At 37.4% G+C, this 16274-nt stretch overlaps 1 protein-coding gene across 22 annotated transcripts in view; it reads right to left on the reverse strand.

The window, feature by feature from the left end:
- UIMC1 (ubiquitin interaction motif containing 1) overlaps nt 1–16274 on the reverse strand; it is a 138586-nt gene that overhangs the window by 62085 nt on the left and 60227 nt on the right. For 5 of the 22 annotated variants that reach the window (XM_086410847.1, XM_086410850.1, XM_086410846.1 and 2 more), the window contains 4 exons: nt 8882–9006; nt 8047–8146; nt 6993–7735; nt 845–909 (listed from right to left, as the gene is read on the reverse strand). In XM_086410847.1, coding sequence (XP_086266973.1) covers nt 845–909; nt 6993–7735; nt 8047–8146; nt 8882–9006 — 1033 coding nt within the window. Of the gene's footprint in view, nt 1–844; nt 910–6992; nt 7736–8040; nt 8147–8881; nt 9041–16274 lie in introns of all 22 variants that reach the window. The other 17 variants (XM_086410857.1, XM_086410860.1, XM_086410862.1 and 14 more) reach the window with 4 other exon arrangements.

A 16274-nucleotide genomic window follows, 5' to 3' on the forward strand; every position in this document is an offset into this window, starting at 1 on the left:
TCCAGCTCTAGATGAGTGTGAGTGATCACACCTTCATGATTATCTGAAGATATCATGAAGATATCTTGAAGATATCTTGAATATCATGAAGATCTTTTTTGTACAGTTCTTCTGTGTATTCTTGCCACCTCTTCTTAATATCTTCTGCTTCTGTTAGGTCCATACCATTTCTGTCCTTTATTGAGCCCATCTTTGCATGAAATAAACCTTTACATATTATTAAAGTAGGAAGATTTAAGAAGGTAACCCCATCAATCAATCCATCCACCAAGAATAACTGAGAAGGTAATACAAATACAGCCATTTAAGGAAAGATGAGATAAAATCATATTAAAAGTGACACTGGACATGGAGTGAGGGTGATACTGATTCTGGGTGGCCTGAATAATATAAAGGCTTCAAAGAGGATGTAAATCTTAAGTCTTTTTAAAAGATGTATATGGTTCAGATATGTGGATAAATAAGCATAAGCATAAGGAACAAAGGGAGAAAGGACAAGGACCGTAAAGAAATCATTACAGAGCCTTGTTATTGGCATAGGAAGCGAGTGTCGTTAAGACAGTAGCAGGATGTGACTGCTTTTCAGGAATAGTGTAGATGGAATTTGTGCCAAGATAGTTGTGTTAGACAAGTAAACCTCTAAGATCTCTTCCACCCTAATTCACTAGGCTTCTATGAGATGCATATTTGAGAACTGGAAGATAACGATTTCTCTTTGGCTGTGTGTATAAAAGAGCTAAAAGGTCCCTGGGAAAGCTGTTCCTATACAGTCTCACTCATGTGGCTATCTTTTCTTCTGGTACTATCAGAGGAGAATTCAGATCCACAATAATATTTATCTTACCTTTGTGAGGCAGGTACAGAAGTTCCTTCTTCAGAAGTTTCTTCAACAAAGAGTCCTTGGGAAGACTGTAAAGAAAGATGTAAAATCCTAATTATATAGGCACAGATGAACTGGTTTTTCTTCCTTTAAAAAGAAATAGTAATTGTTCAACATTAACACTTAGCACATAGTAATAAGAATAAAACATTTTACAAAAGTCAGTGATTTTAAGTAAAAGAACATATTCTGTGGAATCAGAACACTGTAGAATTTAAATCACAGGTGAATCACCTATTAACTTTTAATCCTGGATAAGTAACATTTCAACCTGTTTCCTCATCTTAAAATAGTATTAAAACCTGCTTCACACTTATTGTGAGAATTAAACAAGATAATATATACAATGCACTGTGTAAAACACAAGGCATATAAATATTAGCGAGTGAAATGAATTATGATTTCAGAAAAGCAATTATGAAGCTTTTGTTGTGGAAGGAAGAAATACAGAGAAAAGTTCAGCTCTCAGTGGAAAGAAGTATCTCTTGGTAGAACCAAGACATAACATAGGCTATCCAAAAGAAAAGGTTATAAAGATTCCTTTTGCTATGAATTTGCCACTATGGTTAATATTTAGCTACAAAAGATATCTTTTAAGAAACACAACAAATAGGGATCGGATAAGGAAAAACTTATTTTCTTTGACTATTAATAGAGTTGGTGCAAATGTTAACTCGTTAAATGTAGGTGCATGGAAAAGTGTGGGAAAAGCAGCTACTGCTGACTTAGGGGTACTTCTGAGGAAGTACCTGGGCTGTGAAGCTTCTTCCAACAGATATAATGCTGAAATTTTCAGGGCCTTCTAACAGAATATAAATAACCTAAACAAGTTAGGCACCTCTCTATCTCTCAAGTAAATGATGAAATATACTAACAAACAAGAACAGCCTAGATGAGTCCTCAGTCAAAGAGAAGATAAAGCTGTACAATGATTGGGAATGTAGTCATCATGAAAAAGGAGGGTTGAACAAAACCGTCCAAAGGACTAAAATACAACAGTAATAAATACTTTATCTATTTGTTTGAACTCAGTGGTGACAAAACACTGTTTTGTTCCTGTTATCTAAAAAAAAAACCACCAAAAGGTAAATACTGACACCTGGTGTCCATTCAATAGAATTTTACTTTATTAGAATGACTAGCCAATCAAGACTCAGGCTTCAGAAACAAATAAGGCACTAACCAACAAGTTATGAGATACTGCCACCTCTACGTTAGGCTAAAGCACATCTCGACCTTTGCCAGTGTAATTTTTTTTTAAATTATTGTTACACCTATTATGTGTCAGGCCTATGCTAATCACTTTACATGTGTTATCCTTTAATCCTCACAAGAACCTTCTGAAGTAGAAGCTATTAAATTATTTTTAAAATGAGGAATGTGAAACTTCAACAGGTTAAATTATCTTCCCAAAATCATGGAGTTGTTCAAAGTGTTCAAAGTTGTTCAAAGCTTGGACCTTTCTGACTCCAAATGATCTTCTTCCTAACCATGTCAATACAGAATCTCAAAACTGTCTTTATTTCAATAAATCATTTTTAATTTCTAAACTTATACCTCAAAGGCAGTGATATAAACACAGAGGCAAAGTAAGGTTCTTCCAGAATATGAAAATAAGACAGCAAAACAAGCAAACAAAATTTGATTAGACTATTCACGGCTAATCAAAATGAACAGGGAAACATGACAGGAATGTAACTTTCACTAAGGAAGCTGTGGCCTAATCAAGACATTGTACTCCGCATGAACAAATACGCTAATGGAAATGGATAGTTTGCAACAAATAAAAAAGAAAAATCCAAAGACCCAGAATCAAGCAGTGGCTTCAAAACCGTGATCTGCAAGTGAAAGCAAATAGACATACACATCATCTGATCACCATAGAAATGTCCTCTGCTGTCAGGCACCAGTAGCTTATTAGGTCTTTCTATAGCCTAGGTAAACTACACCTTAAAATTTCCATTTTCTGATGATTATTTCAGCCTTCCAGATCCTTCATCCTTGAAAAAGGTATGATGGTGTATTTGTATTCTGGTCAATGAAAATGTCTCTCTTCCACAATAAAGTAACAGAGATTTGGTATACATACCAACTTGATACTTGGTTAGTCAAAGTTAGTTCTCACATTCTCACACAACCTAGGAAAGAAATCCCAGAACCTGGACTAAAAATCAAAGATCAGACCCTGAAAAGTAGTGACCACATCAATATACTACCCTTCTCCCTGCTGTAAAGCCATTCAGATGACCCCTCCATCTTCATTAAAATCTTCTCTATAATTGCAGTGATGCCAGAAACCAGTTATCATCTGATTCAAATTGCTTAGTCTATACAAAGTTTTTGCAACCTTCGTATAGACTAAATAATCTGCCCCAAGATGAATGTTTCTCTGAGTCCTTATTTCTGGGACTCCTGCTATCTCTATTAACCAAGGAGTCTCAAATATGGGCAGTTCCAGCAAAGTCATGCTGTTGTTCAGTCACCAAGTCACATCCAACTCTTTGCAACATCATGGGCTGCAGCACACTAGGCTTCCCTGTCCTTCACTATCTCCCAGAGTTTGCTCAAACTCATGTGCATTCAGTCGGTGATACAAAGCCATTGAAAATGTTTAACAGGCACATAAACTCTTTCTACCCAGTTCCTGAAAGCAAAAGACCAAGATGTGAAATTACAATTGCAAGATTTTCATTGTTTGCTGATAGAATTAGGATATTAATTTCTCTTTGTTTTTTAAAGATACTATTCTACATTGGCAAGACTGCAGTGAACTAGGCATTTTCTTTTTTTGTTTTTTTTTTTTCTTTTTTTTGAACTAGGCATTTTCATACACTGCTGGAAGGAAACAGTACAAATTTGAACAACCTTTCTTAAAAGCAATTTAGCAGTAAACAGTAGGTCTTCTTTTCTACATTCATAACTCTTTAACCCAGTATCTTTCTGGTTCCCTATCCCTAAAGACACAAATTAGTGTAATTAAATAAATAAAAGTTTTACTTAGATGTTTGCCACAACTGAAATATCCATCAATAGGAAAATAATTTAAATATTATGGTAAACTCATAAGCAGCCATTAAAAATGAGATCTTAAGTAATTTTAAGAAATTACATACATCAGAAAATGTTTGTATGTTAAGTTAATATATAAAAATATAGTAATATGATCTAAACTATAGAAAAAATAGGTATAGAAAAAAGATGAAGGAATACATCACTGGATCGTAAGACTGTGGATACTTTCAACTTTGTTCTTTACACTTTTGGGCATTTTTCAAGTTCTAAGTGATTTCTAAAATTAATGTTAATGACTAAACTGAGTATTTACTAGGTTGTCTACCTGATCTCCTTTTACTGAGGACTGTTCCTCACCCCCCTTGAATGGTAGTATAGCAGTGGGCTCATAGCCATTTGTACAATTTGGATCACAGCCCCTTTGGGCCACAGACAACTGGGCTGGGGAGGATTACTAACTCCATACGGGCTGTAAGTCATTTCCTAGAAGTTTGAAGTTGAAATTTGGAGAGAATAAATCTCCTGTAACTTGTATTTACCTTTGGGAACTATGGGATCAATGTCTTCCATCTACCATGTATAGCAGAGAAGCAAAGGAAGCCAGTTTGCAGGGAGAAAAATGAAGCAGATATAACTATGAGCCAGGGATGAATTTTCTAAACCTAGTACCTTATCTAGGCTTGGTTTACCATTCTGTTTGAGAATTTATGAGAACCTATCTTTTTTATGATCGAGTCCTCTTTTTAATTAAGCTAGCTTGATTTGGTTTCTTGTAGCCAAATAGTACCAAATAATAATACTACGTGTAGTATTTGGTGGCCTGTTCATGAAGTTTGAGAACTTCAACTAAAAAGCCAGCTATTAGGTTCTAATCACTTCCAGCCTATTCTAAAGGCACTGGTTTAAAACCTCAGAACCTGACACAAGTCTATGTTCTAAAACTCCAGCCCCTGGGATCTTTCAAACTAACAACTTGAATTACAGTAAAATATTAAATATTCACTCTGTGGACTTAATTATTCTTTTAAGAAGCATCTCTGAATCACAATGGATAAACAAAATGTTATCATAAGCATAACTTAACTTTCCTTTGGAAGAGAGGCAAATCACTGGAAGAACTGTTAAGAAAAATGCTTTATCTTTCCACACAGCTATCTTTCTAGAACATGGATGAAGAAGGCTGCTAGGTAAGAAAAATTCCTATATATATTTTCAATCAATAACCTTCTGATCCCTTAGAGAAAACTACCATTTATTGAGTGGCTATTATCTCCTAAGTATTATAACTAGACATTTTACATAATTCACTTTATTCATTAAAACTATTGAAAGATACGAATAACTAATTTCGTTTTATAGATATTTTAAAACTGAGATTCAGAAGTTAAATGGCCTTCTCAAAGGCAGTTACTAAAACACTAAAATAAAAATTCAAACTCCAAATCCATGCTCTCTACACAATGCAATTTCTTATCACTACCATTTCTTGAACCCTTAAAAGAGACAAAAAAAAAAAAAATAGCATAACTGTAAAACAAAACCAAAAACTCAGAGTCCAATAACAGCAACACAAAGTAGTACAGTAATAAAATATTCTATACCCTTGAAAATTATAGTTTATAAAGAATTTGTAATTATATGATTGTTAATACTCAGAGAAAAAACAGAATATAAGTTTAACCTACCATATATACAAATATATATCTATATAATATAATCTAGGTATCTCAGAAAAAGACTTAAAAGGCAAATGTGCCCAAATAGGGAATCATTTTCAGTAAATTACTGAAAATCTCAAGCAAAAATCAGAAACACATGATTATGTGAGGTAAAAAAGTCAACTGGAAAACTACCTGCACTTCCTATCACAGAGGACCACTTCCCCTAATACATAAAGGATGTCTATAAACCACTAAGAAAAAGACTGATACAAAAGAAAAATGCCCGTAAGAGGTAAACAGACAAAAAAGGAAATACAAATGGGTCTCAAGCACACATGAGGAAAGTGAAAATTAAGACTGTACTGTGATACTAGTGTGTTTTATCCTCAGACTGGCAAAGATCAAGAAGTCCTGACAATACGGTACTGGTATGGGTATGGGGAACAGCTGCTACTCATACAACCTCTACAGAAGGCAATTTAGAAACAGCTATCAAAATTGTAAACACATATATACTTTGATCTACCAATTACATCAACAAGTTACCCTATAAAATCTCCCATGTAGATGAAACATCTTATGCACAAAAGTAATAATCCTCTTCCAATTAAAAAAAAAAATTAATAATCACTGCAGTAGTGTTTGTAATAGTAATATTTTGGAAACAACCTAAATGTCCACCAATAGGAACATTAGATACAATAAACTCATTCATACATAGTGTATTACACATTCTCCCTCCAAAAGAAAAGAAATTCTTTATGTACTGTTATGGAATGATCCCATAGAGACAGTAAATGAAAAAAGCAAGGTACAGAATAATGAAGAGTATGCTATCAGCTGTATAAAAGGTGGGGAAAAGTATCTATACACATTGTTTGCACCACATGAAATCCTCAGAAGGATGCACTAGCAAACAGTAATAAATGCTGACTCAAGGAAGGGGAACTGGTTGGCTGGGGATGGGGATAGAAGACAAACTTTATTTATATCTTTTTGAATTTTGAGTCAGTTGAACATTACTACCTATTCAAAAACTTTTTAGAAATACATATTTTAAAACAAAAAATAAACTGATACATACATCTGATACAATAATGTTTTCACGAATGCATAAGGAATAGGAAAAGATCTAAGATAAGCTATTAAGTAGGAGAAAGGAACAAAGTTTATACAGAAAAGTCTTCATTTTGTTGAAAAATTTAAAAGAAAAAATAACTATATGCATAAAAATAATAATGATTGCCTCTTGGTGCTGGTATTATGATCAATTTTTTTCTTCTTTACACTCTTCTGTACTTTCCTAACTTTTCAGAGTGAGCATATATGTGTTACTTTAAAAGTCAAGAGGAAAGGGCAACACACAAAAAAACAGCTAAAATAATCCTTGTTTAATCTGTGAATAAATCATCCTTAATCACAGCATCACTGACCCTTACCTGACCATGACTGGTTGTTGGTTCTTCCTCCAACAAAAGTTTCTCTTTCAAGCTTTTAATTGGACTTTCTTGGAAATCCTTGGTTTTTGAGTGCCAGACAGATGCCCTAGACTCCTGCCTCTCCTCTTTGTCTTCATCTCCCACATCTTCTGAGATGCCTTCATTTTTTTCACTAGCCTGATCTCCTTGGCCACATTCATTCTGGATCAGAGAAGGAGGTCTAGGTAACACTGGTTCCCCAAAACCTTTTTTTTTTAAGAGCTGCCTCTGAGTCATTTTCAGGCTCTTTTGATAAACCTCCAACTGGCAGAGAATGACCTTGGTATATTGGTTAGGGTCTACTCCATCAGGGCAGAATGGAATACCCCAGAAGTAGTGCACAGTGCCCCCAATGTCCTGGAGACCTTTGGCATCTGCTGGGGTAGGCAGACAGTGCCTAGATGTGTCCCCCCTACCCTGGGCAGCTTTGTGAAAAGCACAACCCCTCCCAGTACTTTCCTGTGGCTTCCCACACTGTGTGTGCTCAGCCAAGTGGCCAGTACATCTGTCAAAACATTTAACGTTCTCATTCTCAAACACTGGCTGGCTTGATTGGTCCCAGCTTCCTGAGCTGCCAGAGACCGGCTCCTCTTCAGTGTTTTCAGTGTGGTCCCAAGGCTCCTCTCTTTCCTCAGACTCGTTTCCCTGACTGATATGTGAGCCTTTAAACAGTGATGGAGGTACCAGCTGCCATATGCCTGTAGGTATTTGAGAAAAAGTAGGGCTAAGGACAAACCATTTTTTATTAAGAGGGTTTGGTAAGTTATCACTTATCAAGAATTGCATAATGTGGGTAAAAAAGGCTCTTCTTTGGGTTTAACCAAAAGTTGGCTTCTCCTGGGAGATAAAAGTATGCTGGATATTAGTTAGATCTCAACTACTATCTGACTTAACCTCTCTAATACCACCAAAGGGATTCTGGACATTTCTGTATATCTACTCTCAGCATGATATCCCTCTGATATGGTTATGCTTGATGAGAAGAAGGAGCCAGAACAGGGAGACATGCCTTCAGTGGTCCCAGAGTCTGTGGTTTTCTGTTGGTGGGACTGTGAAGATGGTCCAGTGGCCAGAGGTCGAGATCTGGTAGCAGAAGCATCAGAAGGCCGGCAACTCTGAAACAAGTGATCCCACACCAGACCAGGTTTATTATTAAGATAGCTATACATGAAGGGTCATAGGAAGAACAAAAAAGAGGAGTCCACTGTCCCTAAGCGATTCTCCTCTCCAAAAAGTAGATGCCCAATTCAAATAAATTCCACAATGTGTACTGCATGCCTACTATGTACAAAGCACTGTATTAGATCACTATTAGATACTAGATACTAGACCTTTTTCTAATATAGAAAAGTGAATGGCATAAAGGATGGCTCAGGATCTGCCACTGGCAAATATCTTTCACATTTAAAATAACTTCAATTACACATATTCAAATCACAATGTAATATTATTTGAAAATTTTTAATACTGCTCATTCTGTCCCTTCATAACCCACCTCTAGTTCTCATTCCCTTTGTTCTCCCCACAATACAGGGAAAGTAACACCTTATCTTGCTCTCTTCTGGATTCTTGTTACTCAGTAACTCTTTTCAGAAGCTGCCAAATACTATGGTTCTCTTAAGACATGGACTGAAAATTTGTGATGTAGAAAACTCTTCCATATAGAATTAACAAAACACTAAATTGAGTTCACAATTTGACACAGATTTTAAAAATGATAATGGGAAATATTTGTCAACTGAAAACCCTATGAACTACTTACTACAGCTAGTTCCTAATTAGCCATGACACTGCAGAAATAAAATATTGCTGATCAATCCTCACAAATTTTTTCAACATAGCATATTTACATTCAGACTCTCCGCAATGGCTTTCCTCAAGAGCTCTTCTTCTTCCGCCTCCTGGCTGTTCACCTCCCTAGCTTCCTGTTCACTCATTTTGAGAGCCAGAGCAAACTGTTCTTCTTCTGTCATTTCTGTAAGAAGACAGGGAAAAGAGAGACAGTGACACTACAAACATTAAATAAGTGTGTACACAAGAAACAGAATTATTAAACTTTTCAAGAGAAGACACTAAAGACCACTTAGTACAATTTTGTGAATAAGGAAAGCTCCAAAAGGTAAGGTACAGGTAAAAATCAGTAGCAGCAGCTATAAGAGTCCAGGATTAACGAAACTGTGAGCTCCTATGAAGGCAGAGTTTCTGCCTACTTTTCTTCACTGTTGTATCTTCAGCACAAGAGAAGAGTACCTGGCTCCTGACAGGTAATATCTGGTGAATGAATAAGAGGAACTAACTCCCAATCCAGGGTTTTTCAATACCTATCACTTCATACTGACACATATTTACTTTATGCTCAACATCAAGCCAGAGTAATTTTACTTTCCAGAATCTTCTGATTTATCCAATAGAAAAGAACATCTCTAAAGACCAGAGTGTCATCTGCAAACAGCATTTCCCATTAAAAGCAACTGGGGTACCCTGGAGAGGAATAGTTGACTGCAAGTCTGGAGAATGAAACATATTAATAGAAGATGAATTAGAATATCTGTCATATTTATGAGCAAAGAATCTACCAGATACTACTCGGGTCATATCAAAAGAACTTAAGACCCAACTTAAAAAGGTTCTCAATGGCCAAAAATGAGACCACTGAACATCAACAAGGATAATGAATACAATGAATTAAAACATACTAAATAAGTTTAACTGGAGAAGGGAATTGGCAACCCACTCCAGTATTCTTCCCTGGAGAATTCCATGGACAGAGGAGCTTGGAAGGCTACAGTCTATGGGGTCACAAAGAGTTAGACACAACTGAGTGACTAACACACAAATAAGTTTAAATCTATAAGTTCATAATAGTACTTAAAAAAAACTAGTCACTGTCGAAGAATGTTAACAATATGTTATTCAATCAACAATGAATCAATTATTTTGAAAACTGGAAAAAAAAAAGGATAGAGAATCAAGCTTTTGTCCTATTCTTCCAATATAAGCTATACTACTAGATAACCAGATAGATGAAAAGAAGCTTTTCTTTAAAGAGTTGTAAGATGGTGTGGAGAAAAGGGAATCCTCTTGCACTGTTGGTGGGAATGTAAATTGATACAGCCACTACGAAGAACAGTATGGAGATTCCCCAATAAACTAGGAATAAAACTACCATACTACCCAGCAATGCCACAACTGGGCATATACCCTGAGAAAAATCATTCTAAAAGGCACATGTACCCCAATGTTCATTGCAACACTATTTGCAATAGCCAGGACACAAAAGCAACCTAGATGTCCATCGACAGATGAATGGATAAAGTTGTGGTATATATGTGTGTGTGGTATATATATATATAACGGGCTTCCCTTGTGACTCAGCTGGTAAAGAATCTGCCTGCAATGCGGGAGACATGGGTTTGATCCCTGGATTGGGAAGATCCCCTGGAGAAGGAAATGGTTAACCACTCCAGTTTTCTGGCCTGGAGAATCCCATGGACTTTATAGTCCATGGAGTCACAAAGAGTTGGACACAACTGAGTGACTTTCACTCTCACCTATATATAATTGAGTATTATTCAGCCATAAAAAGGAACAAAGTCAGTTGTAGTGAGGTGGATGAACCTAGAGCCTGTTATGCAGGATGAAGTATGTCAGCAAAATAAAAACAAATATTCTATATTAACACATACATATGGAATCTAGAAAAATGGTACTGATTAACCTATTTGTAGACCAGCAATAGAGATGCAGACATAGAGAAAAGACTTGTTAGACACAGTGAGGGAAGGAGAGGGTAGAACGAATTGAGAGTAGCATTGAAACATACACATTACCATATGTAAAACAGATAACCATTGGGAATATGCTATATGATGCAGGGAGCTCGACCCAGTGCTCTGTGACAACCTAGAGAGGTGGGATGCCGGGGGGTGTGGCGGGGTGGGGTAGTGGGGGGAGATGGGAGGGAGGTTCCAAAGGGAGAGGACATATGCATACCTGTGGCTGATTCATGCTGATGTATGGCAAAACCAATACAACATTGTAAAGCAATCATCCTCCAATTAAAAATAAATAAATTAAAAAAAAATACTTCAAAAGAAAATTATTCTAGCCAATAAATATAAAAAAGAATATTGCCATTTTGTATAATGCTTATGGACAAGATTCTGGCAGTGACTAACAAACTACACATATGACCCAGCAATCCCAATTCGAGCAATGTACTCTAACGATATATTTTCAATTAAAAAAAAAATAAATATACACAAGACAGCATATTTAAAAAACAAAGACATCACTGCGCTGACAAAGGTCTGCAGTCAAAGCTATGGTTTTTCCAGTAGTGAGAGGGTAACAGGCAGGAAGGTCAAGGGTCTCCAAATGGAGGAAATAGGCTGCAAGTCTTAGACATTTTTTATCTCTTTTTTAAGCAGCAGGAGGAAACAAACCACAAGTGTCAGATTTTTTACCCTTCTCTATACAAATTTAAAAGGTTTTCCTTAAAATTCTGTGTTGCCATGACGACACCTGGTTCCACTTGAACTTAACTTTTCTCAAACCTTGAGCTAACCAATGCGTTTTTCTTATGGAAATGGTTTTCTTAAGCTATGTTAATGAACTATGTATTTACACTAGACTCTGTCTCTCTTGAAGTCTGTTCTGCTTAAGACTCAGATCACACTAGGACCACAGCCTTGTCTAACTCAATGAAACTAAGCCATGCCCGTGGGGCCACCCAAGACAGGCGGGTCATGGTGGAGAGGTCTGACAGAATGTGGTCCACTGGAGAAGGGAATGGCAAACCACTTCAGTATTCTTGCCTTGAGAACCCCATGTTATATCTACTACTGCATGCAGGAATCCCTCAGAAGAAATGGAGTAGCCATCATGGTCAACAAAAGAGTACGAAATGCAGTACTTGGATGCAATCTCAAAAATGACAGAATGATCTCTGTTCGTTTCCAAGGCAAACCATTCAGTATCACAGTAATCCAAGTCTATGTCCCAACCAATAATGCTGAAGTTGAACAGTTCTATGAAGACCTACAAGACCTTTATGAAGACCTACAACACCCAAAAAAGATGTCAAATTTGGAAAACTCAGCAGTGGCCACAGGACTGGAAAAGGTCAGTTTTCATTCCAATCCCAAACAAAGGCAATGCCAAAGAATGCTCAAACTACCACACAATTGCACTCATCTCACACGGTAGTAAAGTAATGCTCAAAATTGTCCAGGTCAGGCTTCAGCAATACGTGAACCGTGAACTTCCTGATGTTCCAGCTGGTTTTAGAAAAGGCAGAGGAACCAGAGATCAAATTGCCAACATCCGCTGGATCATCAAAAAAGCAAGAGAGTTCCAGAAAAACATCTATTTCTGCTTTATTGACTATGCCAAAGCCTTTGACTATGTGGATCACAATAAACTGTGGAAAATTCTGAAAGAGATGGGAATACCAGACCACCTGACCTGCCTCTTGAGAAACCTATATGCAGGTCAGGAAGCAACAGTTAGTACTGGACATGGAACAACAGACTGGTTCCAGATCTGGAAAGGAGTACGTCAAGGCTGTATATTGTCACACTGCTTATTTAAGTTATATGCAGAGTACATCATGAGAAATGCTGGGCTGGAAGAAGCACAAGCTGGAATCAAGATTGCCGGGAGAAATATCAATAACCTCAGATATGCAGATGACACCACCCTTATGGCAGAAAGTGAAGAGGAACTAAAGAGCCTCTTGATGAAGGTGAAAGAGGAGAGTGAAAAAGTTGGCTTAAAACTCAACATTCAGAAAACGAAGATCGTGGCATCTGGTCCCATCACTTCATGGCAAATAGATGGGGAAACAGTGGCAACAGTGTCAGACTTTATTTTTGGGGGCTCCAAAATCACTGCAGATGGTTGACTGCAGCCATGAAATTAAAAGACGCTTGCTCCTTGGAAGAAAAGTTATGACCAACCTAGACAGCATATTGAAAAGCAGAGACATTACTTTGCCAACAAGGTCCATCTAGTCAAGGCTATGGTTTTTCCAGTGGTCATGTATGGATGTGAGAGTTGGACTGTGAAGAAAGCTGAGCGCTGAAGAACTGATGCTTTTGAACTGTGGTGTTGGAGAAGACTCTTAGAGTCCCTTGGACTGCAAGGAGATCCAACCAGTCCATTCTGAAGGAGATCAGCCCTGGGATTTCTTTGGAAGGAATGATGCTAAACCTGAAATTCCAGTACTTTGGCCACCTCATGCGAAGAGTTGACTCATTGGAAAAGACTCTGATGCTGGGAGGGATTGGGGGCAGGAGGAGAAGGGGACGACAGAGGATGAGATGGCTGGATGGCATCACTGACTCGATGGACGTGAGTCTGAGTGAACTCTGGGAGTTGGTGATGGACAGGGAGGCCTGGCGTGCTGCGATTCATGGGGTCGCAAAGAGTTGGACACGACTGAGCAACTGAACTGAACTGAACTGAAGGGCTTAACAAACCTGTATGTTTTACTCATACACTATTTTCTTAATCTATGTTAATGAAACTATATATTTATGTGCAAACCTGCCTTTCTTCAAGATTCATGTCAATCGTTTTATGGCCCAGGATGACTCACCTGGTGCCAATATTATCTCAACATGCATGTTGTGGGTGAGAGGGCTAGTACCACTCTGAGACATCTCCTTTCTCTAATTAACAGCTGGCTGATAGGTATATAACATACTGCTAAAGGCTAGCAGGGGGGCACTCTTTCTGCCCCCTTCTGATGTCTATGTCAGAAGCTTTATCCATCTCTTTCATACTTTAATAAAACTTTATCACGCAAAAGTTCTGAGTGATCAAGCTTTGTCACTGGCCCCAGTTTGAATTCCTCTCCTCTGGAGGCCAAGAATCCCGACGTCTTCCATGGCCTAGCAACAACCTTTCATCTTGGGGCTCGTCTGGGACCCCTCATGCCAGAGGCAAGAACCGTAACCTGTAGAGCAACCAGCCTGCTTCAGCAGTCATGTACAGATGTGAGAGTTGGACCATAAAGAAGGCTGAGCACCGAAGAACTGATGCTTTCAAATTTTGGTGCTGGAGAAGACTCTTGAGAGTCCTTTGAACTGCAAAGAGGCCAAACCAGTCAATCCTAAAGGAAATCAACCCTGAATATTCATGGAAGGACTGATGCTAAAGCTGAAGCTCCAATATTTTGGCCACCTGATGTGAAGAGCCAACTCATTGAAAAAGACTTTGATGCTGGGAAAGATTGAAGGCAAAAGCAGAAGAGGGTGACAGAGGATGAGACGGTTAGACAGTATCACCAGTTCAATGGACATGAATTTGAGCAAACTCCAGGAGACAGTGAAGGACACAGGAGCCTGGCATGCTGTAGTCTATAGGGCTGCAAATAGTTGGACACAACTTAGCGACTGAACAATGACAACAAAACCAAATATGTACTACATTTTTCACTGCAGCATTGTTTGAATTTGCAAAACAATGGAATCCACGTAATGACCATCACAGGACACTGCTTGAATAAATTTTAGTATTCATACATAAAACTGTAAAAAGAATAAGGAAGGTATCTATGCTCTAGGAATAGAATGATTGTAAAGATACAGTATCAAGCTAAAAAAAAGAAGCAAAACACAAAAGATTATATAGTATGCTAATTTTTGCCAAGAGTGACACAAGAAAGATGAATTAGAAACTAATTCAAATGGTTATATACAGGTAGTTGGGTACAAAGTGGGAGGGATAAGGGAGGGAGTGACATTTCTTGGACTATACCTTTTGGTATATCTTTGACTTAATCGGGTAAATGTTAAACCTGTTTTTAAAATGTAAAATAAAATCAGTAAGGATAAGGGACCCCTAAGATTAAATTCCCAAAATAAAAAAATGCACCCAAATAAATTTAAAGTGATCTTAATGAGAATGAAAACAGATCAGAATTAACCAGTGAATGAATGTCAGATGGCCTTAGATTTTCTTTATAGAGAGGTTTTTTAACTATAAATTCAAATTCTTTAATAGATATACGGCTATTCAGATGTTCTCTGTTTTCTGTGTCAGTTTTCATAAATTATGTTTTTCAGTGATTTTTTTAATTTGTTCAATTAAGTCAGTATTTCTCAGTCCTTTTTTCATTACTATTCCCTGAAGAATACTTTCCAGACTTTTTTTTCCTAATCAAAATCTATGGAAGTACATAATGCAATGTTTACAGGGATATGAATAGCTTTACATGATCATATAAAAAAGAAGAAAAATTTAAAATCAGAGATCTAAGCTTTTCTTTAATAAGCTAAACAATGAACAGCAAAATTAACCCAAAGTAAGAAGAAAGTAATATAAAGAGCAGATATCAATGAAATAGAAGATTGAATACAACACAGAAAATAAAAATTAATAACAAAACTTGGTTCCATGAAAAGGTCAATAAAATTTATAAATCTCTGATTAGACTGATCAAGAAGAAAAAGAAAACATGTAAGTTAACAATACAGGAATAAGAGGGGATATATCACTACAGATTCTACAATCATGAAAAGAACAACAGAATACCATGGACAATTTTATGCCAATAAATTTGACAAACAAACATGCATTCTCAACTGGCATGATATCATCTCCAAGTGGACAAAAATTGGTTCTTGGAAGTCCAAGAAATCTTAACTTTCTTTATATATAAAACACAGGTGTATAAGTTGGTACATAAATAGGATATATAGCATTATCTAAGACGCTTACTCCTTGGAAGGAAAGTTATGACCAACCTAGATAGCATATTCAAAAGCAGAGACATTACTTTGCCAACAAAGGTTCGTCTAGTCAAGGCTATGGTTTTTCCTGTGGTCATGTATGCATGTGAGAGTTGGACTGTGAAGAAAGCTGAGTGCTGAAGAATTGATGCTTTTGAACTGTCGTGTTGGAGAAGACTCTTGAGAGTCCCTTGGACTGCAAGGAGATCCAACCAGTCCCTTCTGAAGGAGATCAGCCCTGGGATTTCTTTGGAAGGACTGATGCTAAAGCTGAAACTCCAGTACTTTGGCCACCTCATGCGAAGAGTTGACTCACTGGAAAAGACTCTGATGCTGGGAGGGATTGGGGGCAGGAGGAGAAGATGACAACAGAGGATGAGATGGCTGGATGGCATCACTGACTCGATGGACGTGAGTCTGAGTGAACTCCAGGAGTTGGTGATGGACAGGGAGGCCTGGCATGCTGTGATTCATGGGGTCGCAAAGAGTCAGACACGACTTAGCA

Source organism: Bos grunniens, chromosome 7 (genome assembly GCF_055505025.1).
Source record: "Bos grunniens cultivar Pamir isolate PY7600 chromosome 7, Bosgru_T2T1.0, whole genome shotgun sequence".
Classification (NCBI taxonomy): domain Eukaryota; kingdom Metazoa; phylum Chordata; class Mammalia; order Artiodactyla; family Bovidae; genus Bos; species Bos grunniens.